The following is a 24,787-nucleotide window of genomic DNA, read 5'->3' on the forward strand; positions in this document are numbered from 1 at the left end:
TGACAACCTCTAAGGTAAAATGTTTATTAAACTAGAGACAGATTCTTGAGACTGGTACAGTTTTGGTCAGTAGTATTCATGAACAGTTTAAAACCCTACAAATTCTGTTGATATATAAACAAGAAGCTGCACACTGGCAGCCCACCAAAAGCCTAAATTGATAAATACAAGTTTGTTCTCTTCAGATTGGATGAATGCTAAGAGTAAGCTATAGCCACTTCCACTCAACATAGTGTACAGATGAAGCATGCATAATTAGGGTTATAGTACCTTGCTAAACCTATCTCCAAGCAGTTAAGTCTACTCTTCAATCAGCCTTCAACCTCTTGGCCTGTAGATGGGGCTTCATCTTTCTCAGCATCCTCTTCTCTGTCCTCGTCATCTGCTTCATCAGCTAGTTTTGTCAGCTCTTCCTGAATCATGGATTTTATAGATGCCTTTCTCGGAGTGAGATCCATATCAAATTGTTTAGCTGAAAAACGAAGAGCAATTTTGTTAGGCGTTTAATTTTGAGTTATGATTAATATTTTTCATTTTCATGAATTGTCAAATTCTTACAAATGTTCATATTTGTAAATGATAAGACTACATAAACTATACATCCTTAAAATTAAAATCCTAGATCATTCAAGGGAAAGAGCTCCTGTGAATTGTAATTCAGGTTTGTGGATAATACATGTCACTCGTTTTCAAGGGCACAAAAGTAGCACTTACTCTCATAGTTGCAACTGAGAAAAGGTATAACTAAAAATTATGTATTTAAGCAAAAAAGTAAAAAGGATCCATACCAAGTTTCTTCAGAATGTCGGTAAATGTGGCCTGCAAAAAGAGAAAAAATGACTTTTAATTTTAGTTAAGACAGAATATTCAGTAGACACTAAATGAATTATTGACACTATCTTTTTATTGCTACAATGTCTGGTTCATGGCCATAGACACTATCTTTTTATAGCCATGGTCTGCACTATGACATAGTACATTGTAGCAACATCATCATAATTGAAATTTGCAACATTCAATATTACATCCAAGAATTCTACAAATTCCACTTGCAATATGAAGGACTTGTGTAGAAGCAAAAAATATTACAAGGTTTAAAATGACGCAAATCTGCTGCCACATTCCAGCCTAACAGGAATGTACTGCACATGTTTAATCTTAACCTAGGGTTTTTTATCAAGCTTTCAAGGAGGATTTTGACAGCATCTCAATTAAGAAAGATACATTTATGAAGTAGAACAATAAACCTAAAAGTAGTTTTGCAGTACTTTATCTATGTATTACGAAGTACAAACAACACAAAGCCTTTTCCCACTGGCTGGGGTCAGCTAGTACAGCTACATATATCAAACAATTCCATAATGTTGTCATAAATCATGTTTATAATCAAATTATTGACCTTTAAACCTGTTTTCGTTTCTCCAATAGATTTTCTTGATCTCCACCCTCCATCTGATCTACTCTCTTTACTGGAGATTCTACAACTCTTCTTACCACATGCACAAACCACCTAATGCATGTTTCTACCATTTTTTTCAACAATAGGAGCTAAGCTACCCCAACCTTTCTCTAATGCAATCATTCCCAATCCTATTGCATCTAGTATGTCAACACATCCAATGCATCAGTCTCATCTCTACTACTTTGTGTATATTCTTTTGTTGGCTTTTACTGCTAACATTCAACATTATACAAGATTGCAGTTCCACTAGATTTAGCTATGTATTCAACATAAAATTTCAACTAGTTGCTGAATTATGTAAAATTTATTCCAAAATCTTACCGTATTGAAGTTAACTTCTTTAAGAATTTCACATATCGCATCACGCAACTGATTGTCACTGGGGCTCGACTTCTCTTTCTTTTTGCCTTTTCCTCTAGTAACCTTTTCTGCTTGATACAACAGAAATTTGTTTTATAATGTACATGGTATGAAGATGATTATACCAAATTCATTATTTCATTATCAGTTTTTCAATTAAAAACATTCGCATTTAATCTAATGAAAATGGAAAAACAAAAGTGCTGTCTAGTAATACCTGAATATTTGGTTTCAGCTAAAAATTATTTTTACTAGAACACAGCAGGCATTCAAATCAGAACATTTTCAAATGAAATAATGGCAATAACAAAGGAGAGCTCAAGATATCTACCAGTTTTCTCTTTGGAGGCAGATTTAGTTGGTGTTGCCGTCTTTTGCTTTCCTCCTTTCTCATTTTTCTTTTTCCTTGAAAAGACCTTTGGACTTTCATCACTGTCTTCATCAGACTTTGAGAGATTGGATGATGGTTTCTTAGGTGCTCTTTTTGGTGGTGAGCGAGATTTATTGGGAACTGTAATTTTTTCATTTTTACTTTTCTTAGCAGATTCTTTCTTTGTGGATGATGTTTTAGAAGGTTTTTTCTTTTCTTTTATATCTTCAGATTCACTCCCAGAATCACTTTTGTCTTCACTTTCAGATTTCTCTGGTGTTTCATCCTCAGATTTGTCAGCAACACCAATTTCATTTTCCTCCTCGTTTTCTTCATCTTTCTTGTCTTCCTCTGACTCATCTGTGTCAGATGCACTCTTTCTCCGCGCTACTGTAGAATCTTCGTTTTTCTTCTGCCTCTGAAAAATACATGCCGAAAAGTTGAGCAAACCAAATAACTAATGAGAAGCTCCCAATAAAAACAAACTAAAATTGCAATATCACTTGTGTAGTTGCATTGGTACTATATTTTTGGATAGTATGGGATTAGACTAACATGATCAACAAACAATTAAGTACTACAGTAGTAGTACTACCAAGAACTCATCCCAATACAACTATTGTTTTGGGGGCCATAATGTGAACCTAAAACCAATGTTGTCAAAATTGCAATTCTACTAATAGGATCGTATGATCCCACAAGATTCTAGCTTCTTCCATGTTTGTTAATTTATACCAAGGATCCTTAATCCTGGAATTTGAGTAATATCACCAGGATTGCTTGTGGGACCATCAAATTGGAAAACTTATTCAATTTTCAGACCCACTCTTGGATTGGGTGGTGCAACCCAAAAGAAAAGACCAAGATTTTCTTCAGGGTTGTGCAACACTCTCCCAACCATTTTGCCTCCTATCTCCCTCCCAGACCAGAGCTTCCTGTCGCCAGCAGCCTATTCAGTGGTCTGATCTGTCCTCTGGTCTGAACTAATCTCACTTGATCCACAACCAGTGATTTCAGAACCTGAATCCCTAAATCCAAATTGTCCCAGCCTCTCCAAAAACACTTGATCTCCCTTTTCTCTTTGAGATCTCATGAATGGTTTGACCCCTTTGGCTCTCTATGCCACTACAGCTCTGTTCTCTTTTTGAACAGGAAACTTTACTCTCTATTCCTCTTGCTTTGCAACACTTGTGGCTTTTTTTTTTGTTGGGGGGTGGGGGATTGATACCCATGTATGGGCTTCTTTTGGGCCTTCATTTGAAATATAACGGCCTAACTTATTTTTTCATTTGATTTCATAATCATCACTTAGTACAAATTTAATTGAGACATTGATAATTAATAACAACAATTAAACAAATATCAAAATTCTTGCTGTATTATTGCATGAATTAGTTAGCCATATTATCATATTTCCATGTTAATAACAGAACTTGTAATGAGTGTTTTTAGTGCTGTCCTCTCCGCTATTATTTAGTGAATCAAATGCACCGTTACTGACATGGGATAAGAACAACTAGTCATTCACTAGGACAAGAACAATTTTGTGATAGCTTGCAATGCAGAGAGCATAAACAAGCAAAAGTGAGATAAACTAGCATAGTCAAAACAATGCAAGACTGATATTCTACATGACTTAACTTTGAAATACACAAATTATATTTCACATTCTGGCAGTTAAAGGAGAGATATTACCTTCACAGAACGTCTTGAAGTTGTCCCAGATCTTGATGAACCCCGTTTTACAACACGCTTGCGCTTTGTTCCCTTACTGGGCTGATAATAGTTAAAACATAAATAATATGAATATTGTGACCAGAACATAGTTGCCTAGGTAGAAAGAAATTACCATAACAAGGATAAAAAAATGAAACATAAAAGAATAAAGAAAACCTTCTCTTTTTCTGCAAGTAACACAGTTGTGGTTGCATGAGGGGCAACTAAAAAGTCTATAAGCTTAGCAATAATATCTTCCTGCATAAGTAGAAATTTAAAAGCAATGATAGGGCTGTGTTAAATGGTATTAGTCAAAATGCATCAATAATGCTTAACCAACATACCTTCCTCGTTGTTGCCTTGTTAATTGTTATGTCAAGCACATCACAGAATTCCAGTAACTTCTCTTTATTACACTTGTCAAGTTTTTCTTTTACTTTAATCATTTGCTTTTCCTGCAGTAACAATATTTGGATTTTAGAACCTTTGGCAGACAAAGGACTTCAATCAGAAAAGCAAAAATCAGTAAAAGAACCCACTATAAACAAAACCCTATGATTGTAACGTATTATATAGTTGCATCTTATGAGTCACAAATTTCTTAATATATAAAGGTTATAATTACCTCATTGTCACGCCACACAAAACCAGAAAACCTTGATATATTACTCTTGATTTCAACTGCCTGAAAAAGAGTAAAAAGAGGATTCACAAGAAACCATAATAACATTAGTGTGGCATTTTAACACCAGGTAAGTTGAGTGTTAACTTTTTAACAATCTAGGCAACCAATACCACATATCCTGAACTATAGAGGTGGCATAATACAAAAACTATAAAAAAAAATGTCAATGGAGGTGGTATAACAACTGTAACAAAAAATACAGATAGTTAATGAAGTAAGAAATACCTTCCCTCTCCTTCCAAAGAGAATTGTATGGAGCAATTTGAAGGTATCATCAGTCTTCCTTCTAGATAATTTAAATGCCACTAAAGCAGAAAATGCAAAAGTCATTAAGTTTTAGCTGTTCTGAAGAAGAAACATGCATTCACACTTCATAACATAATGAATGTAATCAATGTATATAAGAACAAAAACTAATAAACCCCCCATATATCAGGTCAACTTCATTTATATATTGATAATAGGAACATTTCCTATTACTGTTAACACTCTCCCATTATCTTGAGAGCTAAAGATTCCATAGACCCAACAGTTAATTGACATTAAATAACATGGATAAACTATAATTAGCTGATAATCTCATTTTCCATTAAAAAGGAAGGAGCTCAGATATTTCCAAGTTTGTGTCATTATTATTGTCATTGAAGATACAGTAAGAGGGAATAGGAAATATACATAAATATTTTCCCCTTTTAATAGGAAAAGAAGGCAGGCAAAAAGTAACTATTTCATAAATAGATTAAACTTCACAAGGGAATCTAATCAGTATACGCTAATGGATTTTGCCAATAGCATTATCAAAGTATCAGCTAATGTTGTAAGGAACATCAACTCTTGAAAATCTGCAGGGTGAGGGGCTCAGATTTTCAAGGGAAAGATGTAGTTAAGCATATATCCTTGGCTCACATAATCATTGAATGGAAGGGTCACAATAACCCTATAATTTGAAAACCTTCAAACAACCATCTCTACAAATGGCACACTCTTAGACCATAATTGGGGAAGTATAGAAACAATATATATATGGCACATTTCTTGCCTGATATTTATGTTAAATTTAATTCATACACTTTTATCAAGATTTTGTCATCAACCAAGGAAGAATATGGAATGCATGTGTAAGTAAATTATGCATTATATAAACTTCTGCTGGCTTGAGCATATACAGAAGGGAATTAAAACACCATTATCGAAGAATTCAAAAAAGGAAAGCACCATACCATTTGGTATATCTTTTAAAGGTGTACCACGGCCCTACAATTTGAAAGAGAAGCTGTAAGCAAATTAAGTTAAAATAAATGGATAATTAAGAATAAATATTTCAAATGTGAAACTGAAAACAAATACCTTTTGAATGTGAAATTCTTTGGTTGCATCTTTATCAATTGATGCTACCAACCTCTCAACTGATTTCCTTTCCCGCACAGGGCGATCAATAGTAGGAGTCCTTGGCTCTGTTTTCTTCAGTTCTTTTCTTTTTTCTTTCACTTTCTCCCCATTGATCTTCCCTCTCCCACGTTTTTTTGATCCTTTCTCACCCTTACTATCTTCTGCCTTCTCTTCTTTTGACTTATCAATATTATCCTTATCCTCATCTTCATCCTTCTCATCCTCCTCCATCACCACTTCAACTTTCTCATTTTCTTTGCTCTCCTCCTTCTCCTTAATACCACCCTCCACTTCCATAGCATCTACTACTGGTTTCTCAGATTCCTCTTTTCCATTTTCTGGTTCACCTTCCATTGTTTCCTTAATCTCAGTGTCTTCATCCATTTTATCATTTTCAGATATATGATCATCTTTCTTATCCTCTTCTATTTCTTTCAACTCATCACCTTTTTTATCTTCTACTTTTTTCACACCATCAACTTCCCCATCCTCCTCAACTTCTTTCACACATGACACACCATCAACTTCCTTATCCTCTTTTACTTCTCCCACCCCATCTTCTTTCCTATCCTCGTTTACTTCTTCCACCCCATCTTCTTTCTTATCCTCTGTTGCTTCTTCCACCCCTTCTTTCTTATCCTCTTTTGCTTCTTTCACCCCGTCTTCTTTCTTATCCTCTTTTGCTTCTTTCACCCCATCTTCTTTCTTATCCTCTTTTGCTTCTTCCACAACACCAACTTTCTTGTCCTCTTCTACCTTTTCCACACTATCAGTTTTCTTATCTTCAATTTCTTTTACAATATTTTCTTTCAACTCTTTGATTCCATTGTTCTCCAAGACTTTTCCTCCATCAGTTTCCAAATCCTCTTTCTCAGTAATTTCATCCAAAATTATCTTCTGCAAGCTCTTTCCATTTGAATCAATCTTAGAAACTTCATTCGCTGGTTCTTCCTCACTCATACTGATCTTATTTACAGTAAATATACAAAATTACTATTTCTTAAGCACACTCTGTTAAATAGCACAACTGAAGGCTACCTGGAGATTAAAAGAAAAACATTTAGTACAAGTATGACAAACACTGAAACAGCAAAGTGCAAAAAAGGAGGGAAAACTAAACGATATAAACTAGCTACAACGGAAGTATATTTCAATAAGGAAAATATTTTAAAATTAAACTAAGGGTTATTGATAGCATGCATTAGTGGTGCTATAGCAGCAGAGCAGTGATTAGCCCCAACAACGTTGCCATCAAGGGGAGCTTTCATGGTCACGGCTGAATCACAACCTGTGTTCCATAGAGACATCATGACATTGAGTTTCTACTCTCTAAAAAACCTATTTTGGCCTTGCTCCAGTGTCATTTTGGGGCTTTTCGAGGTCTAAAAATAATATTTTACCCTTGGTTAGCAGTGTTATTAAAATTGTAGGAATCTTTATACAATACATGTGATTCAATGTGATTCTCAGTTTCAGCAATATAGATTGGTTGGCAAATTGATTAGGGTCCTGAATTTAACCTTGAATCACCTGAATCCTTCTAAAATCGTGATAAATTTCAGCATTGCACGATTCTGTTCGAGACTAGGTTGCATTAATAATTGGGTGGGGTCATACATGACATGGTTCTGAAAAATTCTAAAAAATGCTATCTTAAAAAAAGAAAACTGCAAAAGGGAGGGAAACAGTGAGTGCTACATGTGCTTCACATATAGAAACCCTCCAATGTTATCCACACAAAATATTTTTTTCTTTTCTCCTCTCTCTGCCCCTCCCCACACACTACAGTGAGTGCTACATGTGCTTCACATATTCTGTCTCCTACTATTGAAGATTTTGCTGGTTGGTAGTATTGGGTATCCTGCGAGATTTTGGTATTTTTTTATACTTGTTGTCTCTCCTCTTTGCTATTGCCTTTATACTAATTTGGGCTTTGTTCAGTTTTGGTGATGAATGGGTCACACAAAAAAGGAGACTAGTAATACTTTATTAGTTATATCTTGAGCTATTTGACTTCACAGTGCCAATACATAGACGTTTTGATGTGTTTCTTCATGTTAAAATGCTCTCAGATTTAAGCCTTTTTAGCTACTGATCATGAATTTGTGCTTTTGTATGAATTTGTTAGCTGAATATATTAATTTTAATCATTGATCATGAATCTTAACAATTCACAATACAGTTCAATTCACGGCTCAAGAAATAGGATTTTCAATTCATAATTTGAATCTCAATTTGACAATCTAATGGTTAGACAGAAAAGAAAAAATAAAAAACCCATCCCCCTGCCCCCCAAATCAGCCACAACCATGTTCTATGAGGAGCCAAACATAGCCTTTTTCTCTCTTACTCTTCTCCAAAGAGAAGATTCATTTAGCACCATTTCCAGAGAAAAAAATATCAATCTTTGAATATTCATTTTGCACCATTTCCAGAGAAAATCACATCACCCCATCAAAAAGGTAACCCTATTCATGCCATTCCAAGAACAAAATTCTCACCAGAGCAAGCAGAGCTAGGGTGACAAACTTCCAATTATAAAAAAAAACAAAAATTCTTAATTACACCCAGTGAGAACCTTTGATGTCAAACTTACCCCAGAGAATCAAATCATAGTAAAATCCCAAATTTAAGTACTTTTTCAATTCAAAGCCCTAAAAATTCCTCACCCACCAAATTCCCCCCACCCCATACAACAATTAACTCCAGAGAGTATAAAGATGAAAAATTTCCAACTAAAACGATGCGTGAGAAGGGAAATTGGAAGAGAAGCAGCTTACAGAATCAGATCCAGAGAGTATAAAGATGAAAAATTTCCAACTAAAACGATGCGTGAGAAGGGAAATTGGAAGAGAAGCAGCTTACAGAATCAGAGGTTGCAAGAGAAGAACATTAGAACAGAGCTGGCAGTAACTAAGTGCGTGGGGGTTATTTTGAAGAATTTATATTTCGGACTTCAAATGCGGATTTCAAATGCGGTTAAATTGCCACGTAAGATACTGAAATTCGGATCTAACGGCTCATATGGGGTTTTCGTGGGGTACGTGCAAGATCAACGCTTGTGGTTCGAAATTCCTTGTGTCATGCATGTCGTGTTGTGATTTATAAATTATTACCCTTATGATTATATCCGAAATTATTAATCATAACTGGTTAGAAATTAGTATTTTTCAGTCAGATCAAATTAGTTGCAAAGAATAATTGAATGTGCCGACACTAGAATACTGCTCCTCCATGTATAATACAAAAGGTTTAAAATTAGAGATAAAAATTAGAATTGTAAATTTTTTTTACTTCTAATTTTAATTTTTTATGAAATTAATTAAATAAATGAATTTATACTATAATTTATTGGTTTTGTATCGTAAAAATTATATATCTATATAAAAATATATAAATGGGGCATTTACTTTTGGTGTCCATTTTTATTTAATCGATTTTGTTCCAAAATTAATTAAGAAATTATTAGTTCCTTCTCTTCCATTGCTCATGTACCCAATCTCAATTCTTATTACAGTAAATAAATTAAGGAACAAGTAATTTATCTAATATTTATATCTTTTTTTATATTTATGTATATAATAATTACATTTTTTTATACTATAACCAATAATAATAAAATAAATTATATAAACTTTAGCACAATACGAATGTAGACAGTTTGTATTTCCGCTACTATCCAATAATAGTAAGACAGTTAGAATGAGAGTATTAGAAAGTGATAATAGTATCTAGCAAACTAAAAAAATTAATGGTTAAGATATTAACATTAATTATAATATATATTAAATAAATAATTTCATATCACATCATTAAATTTGGGTTAAATCAACTTAATTTTTTACTAATCAATATTTTTTAAATTTGAAGAAAGAACTAAAATTATATATTTTTTATAATTAAAGAAATAAATATTTTTATTTTAAAATAGAAGGACTAGAATAATGAAATTAAAAAAATATGAGGACTAAATGTCTCTATTTTAAAATTAAAAAGACTAAAATTATAAATTTAAAAAAATAAAAGAACCAAAATTACATTTAAGCTTTAAAAAAAACAATAAGTCAGGGCTTGTATAAATGCTACAAACCATTGAATTAAGTTCTTTTATCAAACATATCTATTTTCTTTATATATAAAAAAATAATCAAACATGTCTATTTTAGACATAAGCTTTCAAGATAGTTAAAAAAATTGAAATATGTTTCATGGCGTTATTGGAGGCAATTGTCATGACAATTGAAGTGGCTATTACAACCAAGTTAGTTTCAATTTGCTGTTGTTGGGGCATTGTATTTAGAATAAAATGTTATGTATGAATGCAAAATCAAATTTATGTTATCATTTAATTATAAATTATTATGTATTATAAATTTATTGAATTTTATAATAATTATCTTAAAAGTTATACTAATAATAATTTTTTTTATTAATTGATAGTGTAAAAATGCATAAACATTAAACTCTTGTATTTATATATCTATTCTACTAAGACTAGAGTCGGGTATTTGGATTTAGGCATTTAGGTCATCCATGAAACCATCAACACACATAATAGGGATATGCTAGGTGCACTAAGCAATATTGCTGGTGCACCCAGCAATTTATTGAATGTACCATTTTGCCCTTCATTTAAAAATTTTAAAAAACTTTCTTTCCCTCTTTCGGAACCATTCACTCCTTCTTCGCTGCTGCTTCTCTTCTTCTCCGTGAGCCTCGTGCGTCTTCTTCTCCGCGAGCCCGACTGCTTGTTTTCATTGGATCAGACACACCATTTGCCTTCGAGGTAGGTGTCCCTAACCTTCCTTTGCTTTTATTATGCAATATAGTTGTAACATTTAGGCTAAGATAGTGGAACCATAGGGTAGAAGATGCCGAAAAAAATGGGGAAAGGGTGGTTACGGTGGCGGCTTCCGGAAGATCCGTGTAGGATTCTTCCGGAACTTCCGAAAGAAGGTGTTCTGGAAGATTTTTAGAAGAAGGGTTCTTCCGGAAGTACTGAAAGGTCATCCGGAAGAACAGGTCTTCCGAAACACCTATTCTGGAAGAAGGGTTCTTCCGGATGACCTTTGAGTTTTTCGAAAGCACTTTCCGGAAGAACTACTTCTTCTCGAAGTTTGTTTTTTTTTAAATATTGTTTTATTTTTTTTAAAATATTGTTTTGTTTATTTTTTAAAATTAGTGTATTTTATTTATAAATAAAGTTGGTTCTTTGTATAAATTAAGTTGGTTATTTTTGTTAATTGGTTTTTTTTATTTTTTATATGATTTTAGTTGAGTATTTTACTAATTATTTAATTTTAAATTAGTTATTTTTTTTTTGTTTATAAATGAAGTTGTTTATTTTTATAAATAAAGTTGTGTGTGTTTTGGAATTTTTTTTAAATACTAATTTTTTTTATAAATGATATAAATTAAGTTGTGTATGTTTTGAAAATATTTTTCCCATTTATTTTTATTTTTATATATAATTTTAGTTGTGTATGTTTACTAATTATATATTTTTAAATTAGTTGTGTTTTTTTGTTTATAAATAAAGTTGTTTATTTTATTATAAATGAAGTATTTTTTTTATAAATTAATTTGTGGATGTTTACTAATTAATTATTTTTACATTAGTTGTGTTTTTTTTATAAATGAATTTTTTTATTTTTTTAAAATTAATTTTTGGATGTTTACTAATTAATTATTTTTACATTAGTTGTTTTTTTTATAAATGAAGTTGTTTATTTTTTTTAAATTAAGTTGTGGATGTTTACTAATTAATTATTTTTACATTAGTTGTTTTTTTTATAAATGAAGTTGTTTATTTTTTTAAATTAAATTGTGGATGTTTACTAATTAATTATTTTTACATTAGTTGTATTTTTTTATAAATGAATTTGTTTTTTTTTTTAAATTAAGTTGCGGATAATTAATTATTTTTACATTAGTTGTGTTTTTTTTTATTAATGAAGTTGTTTGTTTTTTTTAAAATTATGTTGTGTGTGTTTTCAAATAATTTGATTTAAATTAGTCTTATTTTTTTTATAAATAAACTTGTTTTATTTTATAAAAAAAGTTGTGTATGTTTTGACCGAAAAAAATACGTGTTCCACATGTTTTGCAGATCATGGCTAGAACACGAGGTTTAGGTCGTGCTGTAGGTAGACTTATAGGCAGAGATAGACAGGATGACCATGATGCAGTTGATGTTTCCGAGAGGCGTAGGCCTACTGCATCAGCCCGTAGGCAACAGGTTCATCAGATGATTGTGGATGCACATGATATGGCTGAGGATGTTCCTGACATGACTGAGGATGTCCATGATATGACTGAGGATGCACCTGAGATGACTGCGGACGTACAGGGTGATGATGGTGCTGAGGGGTCACATGTTGATGATGCTGAGGGATTCCCAGGTAGGCCACATGACCCATCAGTGCTGACATCATTTGCGAACCATGTTGCACACGCCGTTTGGAGTGGACATGTATTTTAATTTGTTAATTATTTATCATTGTTGATTTGTTTGTCATTAACTTTTTTTTATAATTGTATAATTTGTACTTCAAATCAGGAACGTCCTGATTTGAAGTTGGTGTCACATGGGAGGAAGGTGACATTGATTGAGAGGCTAGTGCCTGAGATTGAAGGACTGGTTGGTGCCATAGGATTAAGTCCATTGGTCGATTGTTCAGTTGTTACTGGTGATCCTGGACTTATATCCGCATTTGTGGAGAGGTAGCACAACGAGACCAGCACCTTCCACCTTCCGGTAGGAGAGTTGACGATCACATTGGATGATGTGTTGTCACTCCTCCATTTGCCTATCACTAGCGCGTTGCACAGCTTTCATGCTCTTTCTGCAGAGGAGGCGATATTTTTGTTGACCGAGTTGCTTGAGGTGTCTACTGAGGAGGCTAGAGCCGAGACAACACAATCATGTGGGGCATACGTACGGTTGGGATATGTTCGAGACATTTATGAGATGAGATGTCAGGCCCAACGATGGATTGTAGCAGCTCGTACTTATCTGCTGCACCTGATCGGTTGCACTCTTTTTGATAATAAGAGTGCAACATATGTTCATGTGGTGTACCTAGACGCTTTTCGCGACCTAGGTCAGAGTGGTGGTTATGCTTGGTGAGTTGCCGCGCTGGTTCACATGTATGACCAATTAGATGAGGCTTCTAAGGCCACCACACGACAGATTGCGGGGTACCTGACTCTATTACAGGTAAATTTTGTGTTTTTAATTATGTTACGTTCGATTATGATTTAAACTTGTTTTTATGTTATGTTAACCTCTTTTTTTTGTAGTGCTGGATCTATGAGCACTTTCCTAGTGTGAATCAGTGCGTCACAGATGATACATACCAGGAGACGTCCCCACGTGCTTCCCGGTGGCTGACGTCGAAGGCGCATATGAATGGAATCACAGGAGCACCGTACAGGGCACGTTGTGATGCTTTGACCATCACAGATGTGTCCTGGTTGCCTTACACTAAGCATCGGGGGGTTAAGGCCTTTGAGCTTATTTCATAATTCTAGGGTCAGCTGAGATGGGGTCCTATGGTGGTCACAGCTCAACCGGAGAGGGTGCTACGACAATTTGGTTACATTCAGAGCATCCCTATGTCGCCTGTTAGTGCTTGATTGTCACATGATGATATAGATGATAGGTGGATGCATTTTGCGGACCACGTACTAGCTGTGGGTGAGCTCTGTCTAGTGCCTGGGCAGGTATCTGCAGATTACATGGAGTGGTTTCTCGGATATCTCACCCATTCATGATACCGACCCAGGCAGGTGACCAGCCTAGAGATGCACCTGCCGCAGACCCTGAGGAGTACATGCAGCCGCCCAGCCCCCAGGTTCCAGTGGCATTTGACCCCCCTCCACATGCAGTGGTAAGATTTTTTGCGCATTTAATGTTTGATGAGTTGTTATTTATTTTAAATTTTATAATAAATGTTTTTAATGACTATCACAGGATGATTACGACGGCTATGAGGCGATTGCACTGAGGTTGGAGCGTGTGCTCAACCTTAGGATGGTCACTGCAGGCACAAAGTTATATGATATTATGCAGGATTACCTGACGATCGCCAGAAGGGGAGCCAGTGCTGATAGAAGTGTCAGGGCTCGACAGAGACGACGCACAGAGCATTGATTATTGTATTTATTTTTTGTTTTGTAGTTGACATGATTTTTTGTATTTGTTACACTTTTTAGTTTAATACAGTTGACTTGTTTTGCACAATTTATTATTTTATGATATTAACTGACGAATCGATTCTGATTCCGATCGTGGTCCTTAAGCGAAGTTTTGGACTGTTTTAATTTTTTTTAAAAAAAAGTGAAGCTAAAATCATGAGTTTTGTTCGTAAGAATTACATTAAAAATAAATTTTTTTAGAAAAGAGGCAGGAAATCCAAAAAGATAGGAATCAAATCCTTTTTTTGATGTTTCAGTACCTATGTTTGGGGTTTTTTTCGTGGGTGTGCGAGTGGCGTAAGACATTGGAGGGGCACTATTTGTCATGTTTGGATGTCAAAGAACCCAAAAAAATTATTTTCGTTCCCTGGTTCCATCAAATAACACCTAAAAAAAGAGGCAAAAAATCCAAAAAAATAGAAATCGGACCCTTTTAAGTATACGTAAGGTTTGAAGGTCAAACAATTAAAATAAATTATCTTTGGGCCATTGAAATAACACAATGAACTTTATTATTGGATTTAAACACGCCGTAAACAGATAAAGGTTACATCAACGAAAAAGCAAAAAAAATAAACATTGCATTCAGTTGTTTAGTGATGTCACAGTGACCTCGTATTCGAATTTCACAACATATTTAGTAAAGACAACTAAAATTTCCATTGGTCCATATTTTTTCTAGTAGTTAGATTGTACTAACACCTTCAACAGTTCTTCGTTGGTCTTCAGCTCATTAATTTCATATTTTATAAGCGTATCTGAATACTCAAAGCGACCTGATTGGCGAAAAAACAATTGTCTTACCGTTTGTGATTCGTGAATTGCAAGAGGGGGAATCCCTTTAGGTGCAACTTGCTTTATTAAATCCTTCAGTTCATCGATGGTACATGCTGAAGGAATTTGAAATTTCTTAGGATTTTTTCCTGTGAACACGCATCCAAAAAATTTGTTCTGCGGTGGCATGTTCCATTTTCTATTGTAATACAGGATCGCATCATGAGTACGGGGCATAGTGCGTTGAAGTAAGTTTATTATTCCATCTGGTGTTCTTCCAACGGTGCATAATAACTCAATTAGACCAACACTAGAAAATTGATCATTACACATTAACATTGTGTTGACATCGTCATCATTTATCAATTTCATACACTGAAAACGAATTTGGTTACCTGTATGGGTGAATGGCTTCCGGTAGTAAATTTCATCCAAAAATTGTTTGTCGGATAGCTGGAGGGTATTGTGTATTCTGATTTTTTAGCTTGCAAAATCACAGCTGTTTGGTACTCGAATGGGCACCGGAGTTGAAGTTTGGAAGTAAACCCCAATATCATTGTGAATAATCGATCCATTTGGAAAAATGAAAGCCAACCTTGAGTTGACAATCGTCTGACTGCTAGTTTCTCCTAAAATGCCATACTTTGTGTATCAATTGGGAGACTATGTGAAAGCAAGATAATGTGTGATTTATTAGCCGTGTTTGCTATATATATATATGGTTGTGACCGACAGATTGCTTCACTTTGTTTACAAAAAAATAGACACGCGGGAACATGTTATGTTTCCTTTAGAATGTGTAATCAAGTTAGTCAATGTGTTGTCGCACTCAAACTTTAATATGCATGCATGTCATTTTGTGTTGTCAATTATGACAATGATGTATGCTACACGCGTAAATGATTTTTGTTGGACCAACAATTTTTTTGCTTAACGAAACGAGTACTTAATAATATTAATTGGTTATTAATGGCTTACAACAAATTATATCGCATAATGAATACAATTACATAAACAATGCATGTTTAGTCTTCATTTAGGTCGACATAGTGTCTTTTGAATGACATCAAGCTTGTGTATTGTTGCATTCTACTAATATATGGAGTTGTCCACTGCTTTGCCTGAGAATAACAATTGCTTGACCACAACAACGCTGGAGGTGGTAAGGGACAATGGTCTTTCAAATAAACCTGTTGTACATGAACAAAGATTATATCATGCGGTGACCGACTCAAATAAACTAGCGAAGTCATTGCATAATTGTTATACTAACTATATTCAATGTACCTGAACAAAATGATTTTCAAACATGTGACCGACATATATCATGCGGTGCCCAGAAGAATCAGGTGGTGGTTGACTTCTAAGAGGAAAAAATGTCATGCTTTGTTGTTGGGACAACGATACAAGGATTATGTTATACCGTGATGCAATCACATATCCCATCTCCGCTATATCCATCCACTTGTCCACACTAACCTGAATCAACCAAACATACACATGTAAGTAATTTAAAGTTTGTTATTTAAAAAATTAACCTAAAAACATACCTTCGAAAACCCATCAACAAGTAGGAATAACTTTAATTGTTCAAATCTCTCTGTGCCACCGAAGAGGTTCATGTACTCATGCGACCACCTGCCAAGTTCTTTAATCAATTCATTACGCACTAACGACCACGAATCTTCCCCCATACCTAATAAAGCGGCAATGGACCGATATTCACAGTTACCATCCGCTTTCACATCCATAACGTCACGAATGAAACCTTGAATGAATGGCGCAAATTGATCCAACATCGGGATGATCCTTGTTGGCTGAGGCAGTTCAGAACATGATGCACTACGTTTGACTGGAGAGTTGCTGCTTTGAACAGAATGAAAAGCATCAACATACTCCCAGTAAGACGGATCACGCTTTTTGGATCTTTGACTTCTTTTCATCGGTTTCTTCAGTGCACCTTTAGTGTTGACCTTTGATGGAGGAGGGCACATAGAGTTGTGATCAGGGTATGCAATTTCTCGAAGTTTACTCTTCAGATTTACTTTGCCAGACACATCAAGTTCGTCAAACCTTTTAGATATGGTTTCAATCTCTTCCTTGATGCTGACTTCAGCCTCGCATAATCCTTGGTCTGTAAAGCAAAGTCTCCTCCAGAAAATGTGGACTGACTCCACTGGGATGTTGCCAGCAATATACCTAGAAAGCTCACATGCACAGGGAAGACCGTGCATGCTTCTCATCACACAACCACAAGAAGAGGGATTGTTGCCGAGATAACGTAGACGGTCAACCTCGGAAGCAATCTGATTTAAAGCGTCCCTTGAAACCATCCTAAGAAGCCTCTTGTATAAGGTTTTTTTAAATAGCTTAAGATACAAATTATGTTATCATTTTGGACAAATAATTTTGTTATTAGACAATTCATAGTTAAAATTTTAAAATTATTTAAAATGGATCAAATTTTATATTTTAAATTTATTTATTTTTATTTTTTTGTCAAATACTTGAACCCTACATTTAAAATACACAACAAACACGAAAAATATACAACAATTAAATACCATTTATTAATAATCGTTACTAACAAATAAAATCAGTTCTTAATACCTGTTTGTTGTTGTGTTGCCTAGGTGCATAACCTTATTCGTTTATGCTGTAATAAATTTTTCCTTGTAGGGGATAATCCATGTGTCGTTAACATAGTCAATGAACATCGGCCAAGGCGAACAAGCAACTTGAAACTTCTGAAGTGACTCAGCGAACTGCTGTTCGGACGGACAATCAACCAAAGTACCCCAATTATCCATTACATAGTCCTAGGCATTTTTTTCACCGATTAAAGATTTGCACTTTGCGCTTCACATTCTTATCGATATGAAACCTGCACAACAAATTTGTACACTTCGGGAACACAGTTTTCACTGCATTCATAAGTGCTAGGTCTCTGTCAGTGACAATAACAATAGGGAGACGATCGTTTCTTAAAAATAGGCCTCGAAATCGTTCCAAAGCCTATACAATATTATTAACACGCTCAGCCTTCAGATATGCAAACCCAGCAGAGAATGTCATCGCCGTTGGTGTCACCCCAACAAAGTCAAGTAGTGGGAGTCTGTACTTGTTTGTTTTGTAGGTACTGTCTATAAAAAACACCTGATGACATGCATTGCATAACTTTACTGCATCTGGGTGACACCAAAACAGATCATGCACCACAACTTCATACTTCAATCTATGCCAATGAATGTATTGATCACGTTTGAGAAGCTTCATTAGATGTTGCATTTCGGTATCAGCTCCTCTTATTGAAGAACGATATGCACTTCTTGCATTGTAAATTTGCTTTATCGTGGTGCAACTGTTGGCATTGTGTTCCTTCAACGTTAGCAAGATGTTTTTTGGTTTCAACATCGACTTTGTCATATCAGCAATAATTTTCTTTTCATCCTTAGTCAATTGCCCAGCGTGTGGATGTCCAACTAAGGACTTGGCCAATTCATGATTGTGAATCCCACAGATCAACTTCACCATCCAACCTTCCCCTCCATGCACTGGTTTCCCACGAAGCCTGAAGGGACAACCACATTTCCTACTCCCAGTGTCTTTTCTAACGAATTCTTTATTCCTACACTTGTACGTACCACTCCTTTCACACCCAATTAAGACAAATGAACTTCTTCCTCTGCTACCGGTATCTGTGTCAGACCTCATAATCACTGCAACAAATCCATTTTCATGGGCAACTGTTCGAGCCCACTGCAAAACATCATCTCGAGTACCAAATACCTACAACGCAACCCCAACATATTAATTTTTATACAAAACATCAATTCAACCAAATGACTAAAACTAATCAACATGATTACCTGAGACGTATTAAAAGCATTTGAACAATTGACATGTGATTCATTCACACCACATTCTTCTTCATCATCATAATCATAATCCATATGAACTTCTTGTGACATCGCATAGTCATACGTCCATTGATCTTCGCACATCTTAAGGACATATGCATCATACACAAGTACATACAAATTATCATATAACCACATCCAAAAATTTACTACATATTAACTAACAAATATATTAACAGGACATATGCATCATACAGAAGTATATTCAAATTATCATATAACCACATCCACAAATTGACAACATATTAACTAACAAACATATTAACAACTAATACAAATACATTCTAAATTTATACAACTAATACAAATACATTCTAAATTTATAACTACATTATTTACTTAACACTATAATAAACAACTAATAAAACAATTTTCTACTACAACAAAATACAATTATGTTACCTAAATCATTTAATATTATACCAAACACACAGGGACACACACACACAGGGGCAAAATCCTCATTACATATGCATTAAATATTATTTTATTTTTAGTTATTATTATAAAATGAAATTTATTTTTACTTCACGTTGTTATAAAAATAATAATTATTTTTTTATTATATATTAAGTTTTATAATACAAATTAAATGTTATCATAATAAATATTTTAAATTTTTTATAAAATATACGAATTAATTAATTTTTATGATTTAAATTATACTAAAGTGTCACACAAATTATTATTTACATTTACATGCGCGTAAAAAAGGAATTACAAATATTACTCATAATTATATTCACTAATAATTTATGTATAATAATATTATTTATTTTATAAGGTAATTTTGTTATTAAAATTAAATAATTTGAAAAATAAAAAGCTAATAAAATAACTTCCGGAAGAAGGTTCTTTCGGAAGAAGAAAGTGGTCTTTCGAAAGACCCTTCTTCTGGAAAAATTCCGAAACACATCCTTCCAGAACGTATTCCGAAGTTCTTCTTGAAGTCCACCTTCTTCTTTTGGAAGAAGGTTCTTCCGGATGTTTTCCGGAGTGACGTCTTGCAGAAATTCTTCCGGAACAGGTTTCGTAGAAGGGTAATATTGCCCATTCACTGTTTGTTGGGTGTCCCAACAATATTGCTAGGTGCACTTAGTAACTCCCCACATAATATAGGTGTCTTGATTCTTGATTTTTTGAGCCGTTTGAATTGTGGATTTTTTAAACTAGTCCGCCCGGTGAAATAGGTTTTATCCATGGGGCTTGTGGGTTTTATAGTGTAATATAAGAAAATATAATACTTATAAATAAAGGATGTAAATTGAGCTAAAATAAAATTAAAAAAGTATAAAATTTAAGTTTTTTTATATAGTTTAATGGTTGGTGAATGATGATATAATATTTTGATTTAGTATAAAATTATAGATTAAATATATAAACATGATATAAATAAATATTTTTAAGGTGATGCAAATTATTTTATCATTTAGAACAAATATTTTTTACAAGGTGACTTAAGATAGTCTGTTGTATATTAAAATTTAATTTTCTATTTTTTTAATTATTTTTGTCAAATGCAAACTGGCTCGCTAAGGTGCAGTCTAGCTAAAAATGAGCCAGTTTGAAACGCAGATTTCACGAATTGTGGGCTTTGCAGACGAGCTTCCGTGCATGTCTATCTCTATTAAGTAATTTTTTTTTAAAAAGAAACTCTACTAAGTACTAACACGTGAATATTAATAGATTAATAATTTTTATTTATGCACTAATTACTTCTTGCTCAACAGTTTCATAAAGGTATTAAGAACTTTTCTTCCTTGGGCTAAGCTTCATTCATCAAAGGAGCGTATAAGCTCTCCAAAGTAGTGTTTCTTGCCTTTCCACTGTACTGAACATGAAGCGGGCAACTGTTACGGTTGATTTTTACCATTATAATTCTGAAGTTTTCAATTTTTGCCCTGATGTTTAGTTGTTTGTGTTAATTGAAAAGCCCATTTCTGCGCTTTTTTTCTTCCATATATCGTTTCTCTCTCTTTCAATTACGTTTAATTAATTGTAATTTTGTTGAAATTAATTCTACTTAACTTTAAAACAAATGGAGTAATGGACTCTAAATATCATATTGTTTTCTTGGTTTCTAAACAATCATATATAGAAAATCGGAATTTTAAACATATATATTTTTCAATATTGGAATAATTTAAGGGAAAGCCTTCTAACTCAACAAAGTTTTCGAGATAATTTCCTATTGTCACCAATACATTGAATAGGAAAAAACATTGAAAAAGAGCTCCCCCATACTTAGATTATAGCTGAGGCTAAAAATTAACTTTATAGAATATACATTTTGTCTGCTTCTTAAGGTTAAAAATTCACTTTGTTTGTTCAGTTTTCTGCAAACTGCATAGCCATACCTATACTAGCTAGCACATCTGCTTGCTTTGCTTGGCTCCTCATTGTTGGTGTTCAATTAATCAATTCCAATTGGAAAGCCTCATGCTATTTTATTAGTGCCATTATTTGACATAGCAACTCCATATATTCTTTATATATTTTTATCTGTCAAAACAAAGTTGAAAGGGAGATTTGAAAAAGAAAAGAACAAACAAATTGTTAGAATTCATTTGTAGGGATTAAATATGATTTGAATTTAAATTATAATTGTAATTGATCCAAACTCTTATATATTTTCTTCTTTTTTATTTGTGATTTTATGTTGATATTTTGTCCTCAATAATCATGGAAAGATGAAAAAAGATCATGTATTTATTCACCATTTCATATCAATAAAAATTATCAGATTTCATTTTTTTAACATGGTATCAGAGCCAACTCCAATCACCCCTCTTTTTTAGGAATTGAAAATTAGATTTTGAGTATGAAAATGGAGGATAAGGCAAATAAATCAAATTTTGCTCCACATATGGAGGATCTGTCTCCAATCTCCACACTTGAACGTCTTGATGATACAGATTATACTGAATGGATCCTAAATACAGAGAAGAAGATCAGAGGTCGTAAGTGTTGGGGTTACACTCAATCCTTTGGGGTTGATTTCCAAGAAACCTTTGCACCAATTGCAAAGGATTACACTCAATCCTTTGTGGTTGATTACCAAGAAACCTCTACACTTGTTGCAGTTGATTACCAAGAAACCTTTGCACTAGTTGTAAAGCTCAATACAGTGAGGGTGATATTATCACTAGAAGCAAATCAAGATTGGTCACTTCTTCAATTCGATGTAACAAATGCTTTTTTACATGGAGATTTAAAGGTCCTTAGTAATTCTCTTGACAAGTTGGGAATGTGTGACATCCATGCACCAACTTGAGAGGGGATGTTAGAATCCATTAGTTGTAGGAATTAGATATGATTTGAATTTAAATTGTAATTGATTCAAATTCCTGTATATTTTCTCCTTTTTTATTTGTGATTCTATTTTGATATTTTCTCCTCAATAATCATGGAAAGATAGTAAAAAAGATTATGTATTTATTCACTATTTCATATCAATGAAAATCACCAGATCCCATTTTCTTAACACAAATTCATGACTAGCACTTTGAAAAGCTCCTTTGTGGATTCCAAGCCGTGCTAAAGGCATTTAAAATATTAAATATATCATCCATTTTCACTCTTGAGACATCGAATATATGTATTAGATTCTTTTGATCATCCCAAATCCTAATTTGAGATGAGAGATCTGTCCGAAAATAGTCAGTTAGATCTCTAAAACACTTAAATATGTTTTGATTCTTAATAAATACATTTTTTGTTTATTCTTTAAAAAAATTTTATTTTGTGTTGAATTCTTAATAAAATAAAATTTTTATTTTTTATTTTTGATATTTTGTTTTAGTCTTGATAAATTAAAAAAATATGTTTGCTTTTTAATAAATAAACAAATTTTGTTTTAGTATGTATTAATAATAAATAAAAAATATTTATTATGGAACAAATACAAAATTTATTAATTTATTAGAGACTAAAAATAAGTGTTAAGGATCAAAAATAAAAATATTTTATTAGAAATTCATCACAAAATAAAAATTTATTAGGGAACAAATGCAAAATCGAATATTTATTAGAGATAAAAAAAATATTTAAGCCTTTTTAAAAAATTGATAAAATTGGTCAATACTTTTTATCATAATTTAAAAAAATCCTGATTTGGGCCCTGTTAATTTTTCAACCTATTGGTTATATTATTGTATATTTTTTTTAAGATAGTTATATTATTGTATATCGAGTCCTTTATTTAATTATTTAGTTTTACTATATTATTATGTGTAGACTATTTAACAATAGCACTTTGCCTAACATACACTAAATTAGACTCAATAAAGCATCTCATAGTTACTTTGGACTTAAGAGACAAAATGATAAGGAACACAACATAATCTTGCGTCTAGCAAGTCCATTGAATAAAAATGCCAAGTTAATATAGGTGAGCACAAAATCTTCCTCAACATCAAGAAGAAAAAGAGTTAAAATACTAAGAGCTCATTCATCTTGAAAATATGCCAACTCCTGCTTCAATCTGAAATCTGGATTATTGATGGATCCCATGGAAATATCAATCTCAATCAAGTTTTCATCCTCAATCATGTCATTAATATCTGCTAAGAACTCCATTAGGCCTTGCTGCTTGAAAATGGAATCTGACAACTTGGATTGCAATTTTTGCTTAGGATCTTCAATCAAGTCAGAGAAGTGGCTGCTTGGAAGGTTGATTTCAATCAAGCTATCCTCTTCCTCATCCTCATCTTCCTCATAATCATCATCAGAATCCAAGCTAGCAGATATAATATCCTCATTTTGATTTCCAATGTGATCCATCTCAAAACTTCCCCCCATTATTGAGCCATCACTGCTTTCACTATCTGATGGAAGTGAATAATCTGATTGCAAATCTTCTTGTAGCCTATGCTCTTGAACATTGAGCTCAAAAGTTCCATCCATGATTGAGAAATTGCTGCTTTCACTATCTGTTGGAAATGAATAGTCTGAATGTGGTTCAGCTTGCTGCTCATGATTCTCATCAGGTTCACTTTGTTGATTTACCTCAGTGTGAGTGACATCAAGCGAAGGGTGCAGCTCCTCTTTCTGCTGCTCATCTTGGAATTGATTTTCATTTTGAAACCCTTTTGTCTTTGTCAGTGTGACAATAAACATGGTAGATAAAAGGGCAATTGGTATTGTAAGAAGGAAAGGGAAGGATTTAGGAATTGAAAAGAAAATATAAAATGAGACCAGAACAAGAACCATAATGATAGATGGGAAAGTGCTTAAATTGGAACATAGCTTGGAACAAATTTGATGCTTACTTGCTTTATCCATGATCATTGACTCAGAATATACTTACTGCCTCAAGGCCAAAAATAAATGCAAGAACTGATGAAAGAAGATACTTAGATTAGATCTATGGGGAAAAAACTGCAGGCAAATACCTCAAGTTTTGTTCAATCTGCACTTTTTTCTCTCATAAACTACAAAGGTATTTTGAAGGGTGGGATACCAAAGGAATCTTTAAGGAAAAAAGTTGGCACACTTTCAGCTCTTTCCTTTATGCTCAATTTGTAAATGGTTGCCAAAATGCCAAAAAGGTAGTAGCTAAGGAGGGAAAGTTTTACCTCATCAATGCGACAAAGAAACTCTTATCATCACTTCAGCTCCAAAATTAAACCAAATTGTTTCTTATTCACCGTTACCTGAAATGGGTGAGATTTGGTATTGTCATTGTTGAAAGCTCAATTTGCTTACACTGCTGAGAAATCTAATCTGCAACTGCTATACTATTGTTTGCTGACCAGACCTTTTGTTATCATTGTTATCCGCAATTGATTCTCTTGGAGGTAGCAAAGCTGTTTGTTTTGCACCAACATTTAAAGACAGTCTTGAATTTGCTGAATGCATGTGCCAAACATATCTGACCTCTCAGATGGCACTCTATCAGACCTTTTTAAACA

General features: G+C 33.5%; 2 protein-coding genes across 6 annotated transcripts; both read right to left on the reverse strand.

Annotated features, from left to right (window-relative positions):
- On the reverse strand, positions 1-8,942 carry LOC100818537 (glutamic acid-rich protein). Of its 5 annotated transcripts, none has more exons than XM_003551397.5 (12): positions 8,848-8,942; positions 5,941-7,020; positions 5,814-5,847; positions 4,819-4,898; positions 4,534-4,593; positions 4,253-4,363; positions 4,086-4,166; positions 3,888-3,968; positions 2,154-2,610; positions 1,784-1,890; positions 789-819; positions 1-472 (listed from the first exon to the last, which is right to left on the reverse strand). In XM_003551397.5, the coding sequence occupies exons 2-12, from the start codon at positions 6,940-6,942 to the stop codon at positions 312-314; spliced, it is 2,205 nt and encodes a 734-aa protein (XP_003551445.2). In that variant the 5' UTR covers positions 6,943-7,020; positions 8,848-8,942; the 3' UTR covers positions 1-311. The 5 variants fall into 5 exon arrangements, with proteins under 5 accessions (XP_003551445.2, XP_006602135.1, XP_040868036.1 ...); XM_006602072.4 differs by having other exon boundaries at positions 1,784-1,893; XM_041012102.1 differs by having other exon boundaries at positions 1,784-1,893; positions 8,763-8,906.
- Positions 8,943-23,192: 14,250 nt separating this feature from the next.
- LOC100776853 (uncharacterized) lies at positions 23,193-24,787 on the reverse strand. Its single transcript, XM_014770392.3, has 2 exons — positions 24,634-24,787; positions 23,193-24,529 (listed from the first exon to the last, which is right to left on the reverse strand). The coding sequence occupies exon 2, from the start codon at positions 24,162-24,164 to the stop codon at positions 23,322-23,324; it is 843 nt and encodes a 280-aa protein (XP_014625878.1). The 5' UTR covers positions 24,165-24,529; positions 24,634-24,787; the 3' UTR covers positions 23,193-23,321.

This window comes from Glycine max, chromosome 18, assembly GCF_000004515.6.
Source record: "Glycine max cultivar Williams 82 chromosome 18, Glycine_max_v4.0, whole genome shotgun sequence".
Lineage (NCBI taxonomy): Eukaryota > Viridiplantae > Streptophyta > Magnoliopsida > Fabales > Fabaceae > Glycine > Glycine max.